Below are 6,371 nucleotides of genomic sequence, written 5' to 3'. Positions count from 1 at the left end.
CATGGGCGTTGATTACTGTAATACTGCATACTCTCGAGATCAAAAAATATAAAGGAAATTTCAGTGCAGCGAAAGACAATTTACATTTCGCATTTAGAGTGAGGAACTTACATTTGAGTATAATTTTAGCATAGCATTTAAATGCTCATTCCCTTGACAGCGTGATTTTTGATGCATTCTGTCTCAAACATTATTTTATTGCAGGATAGCAGAGATAGAATAAGTGTTCAAATGAAAAAGATCTGCAGGAATGGATGAAAAATACGACGAGTATAGATGGTGCTGTTTTGCTGGTAATTTTTAGGTCTAAAATAAGAACAGAATTCTTAGTATGCTTCATAGTTTTGTCTCACTTGTAAAGGAATAATTCACCCCAAAAATGAAAATGATCTCATCATCATTTACTCACCCTCATGCTATCCTAGATGTGTATGACTTTCTTCTGATGAACACAAAGATTTTTAGAAGAATATTTCGGCTCTGTAGGTCCATCCAGTGGTGACCAGAACATAAAAGTAATCCATAAGACTCCAGTGGTTAAATCCATATCTTCAAAAGTGATCAATATTAAGTCCTTTTTTATTGTAAATCTTCTCTTTAACTTTTACATTCAACCACCTACTGGTTGGGCCTAGTCAAAGGTGGAGATTTTAAGTAAAAAAAAAAAAGAGGAGACTTAAATATTGATCTGTTTCTCACCCACACCTATCATATAGCTTCTGAAGACATTAATTAAACTACTGGAGTCTTATGGATTACTTTTATGCTGCCTTTGTGCTTTTTGATCCTTCTGAGTTCTGGTCACCATTCACTTGCATTGTATGGACTTACAGAGCTGAGATATTCTTCTAAAAATCTTCCTTTGTATCCCGCAGAGGAAAGAAAGTCTGGGATGACATGAGGGTGAATTTTGGGGTGAACTATCCCTTTAAAACTAGTGCAAAATGCTTTAGATTTTGCGGGTAAATCTCTTAGATGATTAAAAGAGGTTTGTTTTATGAGATTAACTGTAAACATTGAAAAATTGCCTAAATCAACAGGAAACTGTGAAAGATGAGGCCTGAAGCAGACTACAAATGTTTGTGGAGAGATAAGTCGCATTTGGTTTCATGGTTTCGACTCCATTTTAAGTCATTTGTTCACAGATTTACAAAAGAGAGAATTTTCATTATATTCAGAATACTAAGGATACCAAAAGTATTCTTCATAAAAAGGTAATTTAAAATGTTGAGACTAACTGATTATAGACTAAACTGTTTGAAAGTTGGCAGTGACAAGACTTGGTGGCCTTCACCGGCTGAAGATGAATAATACCACTCAACCTTGAAAGGAAATATTTACAGTCAGAATGTCAGTATGTAAACAATAACCTGACTCACAGAAAAGCTTTTCTACACTGAGAATTATCTCCATAATTGGAGTAGAATTTTTTTTTCCATGTGTTTGTGTGTGTGAGAACAAATTTATCCCCGGAAGTGAGCTAAAAAAAAAAAAATCTCACCTAGAGGACATTTTGAGATGTCCTTATTTGGAAAAACAATACATACATAAAATATATATATAGATATAGATATAGATAGATATATAGATATATTATTCTAAATATGCAAAAAGTTTTCTTTTTGGGTAAGGGTTAGGGTGTGTGTTCGAGTTAGTCTATAGCAATTATAATTAGCTTTATACAAGAACATCTATGTCCTCATTTAGATAGACAGTAATGAGTTAGGGTTAGTTTTGTTTTGTTTTTTTCTTTAAAAAATGCAAAAACAAGCATAAAACATTAGGGTTATTATATTTTATAAGGTTATTATATTTAGTTATTCTGAGGTATTTATAAGTAGCTTTGTTTAAAATAAATCTGTAGTATATGTCCTCATTTAACATTTAAGTGTTTACTATCCTCAAAAATATGGTAAACCCTGAAATCCCTTAAAATGAACATGCTAAATAATGTCTTAATGAAGTGAAAACCCCCAAATTTTACAAGTTTTGTGTGAGGTTCAGGTTTTAAGGTAGGGTTAAGGATGAAGAATATCATTAGCTCAGTATTAAAACAACAGAAGTGACAAAAAGAGATTCTGGACACTCAAAACTCAAAATGCAATTTTTATATTACAGTCTTGCATTATAGGCATCCGTTCACACAGCATTTCCTTTTACGTTAAGTAAATTAATATTTAAAAAAAAATTGCTTTTTAAAACAGATTACAACATTGTTATGTGGTATATCATTGTAACAGTCATTAAATGAACAATATTAAAGCCATCTCTTTTTCTCAAAAAAGCAGACCACTTGTCCTAATTGTCCTGACTAGCAATTGTGAGAGCTTCCCACAGCATTTTTTGTGTTACAATTTGACAATCTACACTTTGGTCTGTGTTTACATCTAAAAGTTTCTTTTAAAGCTTTCAAAACGTCCACACTAAAATGCTGTTTTCTCTTCACTGATAAATGGAGAGCCTGAAGTATCAACTTCCTGTTTGTTCATGTTGTCTTGGATCTCAGAATTCTCTGGCCCTGATGGATGTTTGCTCTCATCAGGGGGGCCAGAGCCAGAGGGGTCAGTCTTTTCCATGTCACAAACAGGGACACTGTCCTGGGACTTTTCCACAAAATCTTCAACAACGGACTGATTTCTATTCTTGTCCTCTTGCAAGCTATAGTTCTCCTCGTGACTCTTATCAGACTGAGGGTTTTCCTCGTCATCTGTTTTTTGGTCTTCCACCTTTTCGTTCCTCTCTCTCCATGGAGCTTTGGCTGGAGTTCGAAGATTCTTGGTAGCCAACATGATGTCCTCTTGGAGTTGCTTAGCTGAATTCAGCGGCTCCTCACTGGAGCTTGTGTTTGTTTTCTCTGGAACTTCATTAAAGAACCTTGCTCCTCCATTCTTGTCTCTCTCATCGACGTACATCTTGGAGGGGAATGCGCATGGGTAGTAGGTGCTGACTTTTCGTCTGCGACTCAAGAAGGCAGCCAGACATATGATGATGAAGACAGCCAGAATTAACGTGGTAATGACAACTATGAGAAGGAGGTTCTTTTTTAAGAAGTCCACCACCTGATTCAAGAGGGGCTTGGTATGCTTTTCTCCATTGATGGAGGTGGACATAATAGACTCATTGAGGAAGGAGGAAATGCTCGGTGTGGGGATCAGGTCTGTGCTTCTAGACTCCCACTGCCCACTGCCTTCCAAAGAGTCATTGAAAATGACTGGGGTGGCATAAGCGCCGCTGCTGTTTATCAGAATGATGGACAGGCCAGTGAGGCAGCAGAGAACGGTGTGGTCCATCCTATGATTAAATACATGAGGTGGATAAAAAAAGTAATTAAAAAAAGTCATAAACCAAATGTAAAGAATTCATTAATTCAGGAAATGTGTTTCACATGTGCAATCATGCAAGCCAGTTTCAGGAGCAGCATTGGTAGATCAGGAACTTGTCTTTCTGGATGAATAGTACTTGGGACATGAACCAACTTCCTTCATGTAAGATGCCCAGTGCTTTAACCAATTACAATTTTGCAGGTTGTAAAGTTTAGGAAACTTCACTTTACCTTATTGTAACCACTAAACACTTTTCCAGCTTGGATGGATGGATGGATAGATGGAAGGAAGGAAGGAAAATACATAGCAACCAGCGTCAGAACTGTGTAAAGGTGTGTATCGAATTTTGTAGATGTATCATAAGAGCTCTAGGATGTTACAACGGATCACTTTAGTCTTGGTTTAAGAATTTTGTAAAAAAAAAAAATCTAAACCATGTCTGACAAATAACAGTATTTTATTGGCTTTGTATGCCAGTATAATGATACATAGTTAAATTCAACTTTAAATACATTGGTATGTTCACACTTCATTGTGGCATTCATTTCTATTCTGTTCAGCATCAAGAATCTCTGTTATAATAGGGAACTTCAGTTCTCTTTCCTGTGGTGCAGGCAGAACTCAAAGGGCCACAGTGAAACTATATGATTTTGAGCCTAATTTATTAAGTTCTCAGCTACTGCAGCCACACATCATTTCCTTGTAGGCTCATTCCTGAGGTTTCCTTTAACATTTAAATGAGCTGTATGATCATCTTGCACAGGCTCAACATGATCCCAACAAGCTCATAGTTAAAAAGTGAGATATTTCCAACATTTGACATAAAGTAGGACTAATTACCTTTTTTGAAAAATAATAGTTTGAATGAGCTTTTACAAAACACAGCTAGCAAACCTATTTAGCCATATAAGGCAAACCTTTAAATAAGAACTCATGGTAATTCATTTCTTTAAACAAACATCTTTCCATTCTATAACTGGAGGTTTCTGATACATCTCTGCTCTGTGCCATCTGTGCTCAAGCTGACGACCATAATCATCACTGGGCAAGTGGTGCACAATGGAAATAGTATCAAGCTCATATGGCGCCACACTCTCCAACACACACACACACACACACACACACACACACACACACACACACACACACACACACACAAACCATTAATATGTTCACAGTGGTCTCATGCCTGCTTCAAAGTATTTCCAATCTTCAAAAAGCACTGTCCTTGGCACACTAACATCCTTTCATGTAAATCTCTGTTGCTGTAAAGCATTTAAGGGTCACCTTGCCAAAATCAACTGTGAGAGTCCATTCTGGAATTATTCTTTGTTACAGAACCTTTGTACGTAGAACCTATGTAAATTCATCTGTTGCATCTTAACAAGAATCTTTTAAAGTTGTGCATTACTTTAAGGTTAGCCATCTGTCTATCATAACATGGGTAGAAATTATGTTTTTAAAATATAAAACAGGCACAGCAAAAAGAAAAAAAAAGTGCTTACTTTCTTCAAAGGCTGAAGGTCTAAAACATGCCTTGCTTGCAGGGTAATTGTGGAAAACCTAGTGAAGATGATCTCACAGAGTAAAGCAAACTTCTGCTCTATCCTCCGCTCAAGTTGGATGTTCTGTTGTTACAGACTGCACGAAGAAGGACAGTTGGATTGGTGAGGGGGAAAAAACTCTTATTCTCCCCTCCTCCTTCCTCTTCTCCTTCTTTTACTTTGCCCCAGAAAGACTGACTGGGCCGTTTCCAGACACACTGTTCTCGTTAAGCTTTGGGAAATGCTGTTGAGGGGGGCAGCTGAATTTTTCCCCCCTGCTTGTGCACTGGAGAACCTCAAGCAACCAGATGTTAGCACAACCAGAGAAGGCTGCTCCTGTCTTTTGTGCTTTTTATAAACTATACAATGAGGGAAACTCCTGTACTCTCCAGATTCCAGTTTCCCTCATGTCTGACTTCCAATAACTCTCTGTGTAAAAAATGTCAGCCAGAAAAGGCTGCAGCATTCTTCTTAATATTTATTCTGTTGGAGAATTAAATAGACCATTGTAAAATAGGTATTTGAAGCATAATGTGTCCATAAAGATTTTTCTTTATCATCATCAAGACTTTAGGATAAAATTTGTATGAATGTATAAGAGAAACTGGTCACAATTTTCTTTTAAGTTTATCATTATTTTAATCACCTTTTTGCCTTCACAAATTCATTTTAAATAGTCCAGCAGTGTGACAAATGAATTTTTAAAAGAAGCCTATAAATATTTTTTATAGTCTCTGAACTTAAGTAATGTTTAATGAATGAATCAGTTGACAGCATTTATAACACAATGTTAACTGCCAGTCAAATAAAAAATTAACTCATTTATAAAAAATAAATAAAAAAAATTAAAAATCATGGTTTTGGTAAGGCACTTACAATGGAAGTGAATAGGGTCAATCCATAAACATTAAATATGTTTGTGGGAATCAACATTATGACACAAAATACAAAAAAAAATTAAATAATAATAATAATAATTAAATACAAAAACTTGTATTGAATAGATAACATTGCTTTAATATTATGTCATAAAAGCTGCATGCAAAATATTTATGAAAGAATTAGCAAAATACTGTTAAACATAATTTAAATGGAGTATAGCATGCCACACTGCAGAATGTGTAAACTAACCAAATATATTTTGGTCCTGTCTCTTCTTAATGCTTGTGACATGGCATGGACGAGAAACATGTGGGCCTTTTAACAGAAGCAATCAGGTCCCTGAGGAGGAGGTATCTTGGACTTATAATGACTTGTCGAGACATACAAGATCATGGAAACAGCTGCTTTAAGAGCATCCTATTTGAGAGAGAGAGAGAGAGAGAGAGAGAGAGAGAGAGAGAGAGAGAGATGAGGCTAAATGATGTAGTATGTTTTCTTTTCATGTTATTCTTTCCTCGCTGCAAAATAATTTCCTTAGAATGGAGGATATGAAGCCAAGCATTACTAAACCTTAGTAAGAAAATATATCACAATGATTTTGATGGTTTCTCAGGCATCTCAT

The 6,371-nt window shown here is 35.7% G+C and overlaps 1 protein-coding gene across 1 annotated transcript; it reads right to left on the bottom strand.

Moving 5' to 3' along the window:
• Positions 1-2,093: 2,093 nt before the first annotated feature.
• LOC127439243 (transmembrane protein 119-like) lies at positions 2,094-5,050 on the bottom strand. Its single transcript, XM_051695427.1, has 2 exons — positions 4,829-5,050; positions 2,094-3,291 (listed from the first exon to the last, which is right to left on the bottom strand). Exon 2 carries the CDS (start codon positions 3,288-3,290, stop codon positions 2,424-2,426), a length of 867 nt encoding a protein of 288 aa, XP_051551387.1. The 5' UTR covers position 3,291; positions 4,829-5,050; the 3' UTR covers positions 2,094-2,423.
• Between the last annotated feature and the right edge of the window lie 1,321 nt (positions 5,051-6,371).

This window comes from Myxocyprinus asiaticus, chromosome 4 (assembly GCF_019703515.2).
Source record: "Myxocyprinus asiaticus isolate MX2 ecotype Aquarium Trade chromosome 4, UBuf_Myxa_2, whole genome shotgun sequence".
NCBI classification, from domain to species: domain Eukaryota; kingdom Metazoa; phylum Chordata; class Actinopteri; order Cypriniformes; family Catostomidae; genus Myxocyprinus; species Myxocyprinus asiaticus.
This window is presented reverse-complemented; position numbering and strand designations above follow the sequence as displayed.

Excerpts from the sequence above, each read along its gene's own strand:
- LOC127439243 (XM_051695427.1), bottom strand. The coding sequence starts at position 3,290 with ATGGACCACACCGTTCTCTGCTGCCTCACTGGCCTGTCCATCATTCTG.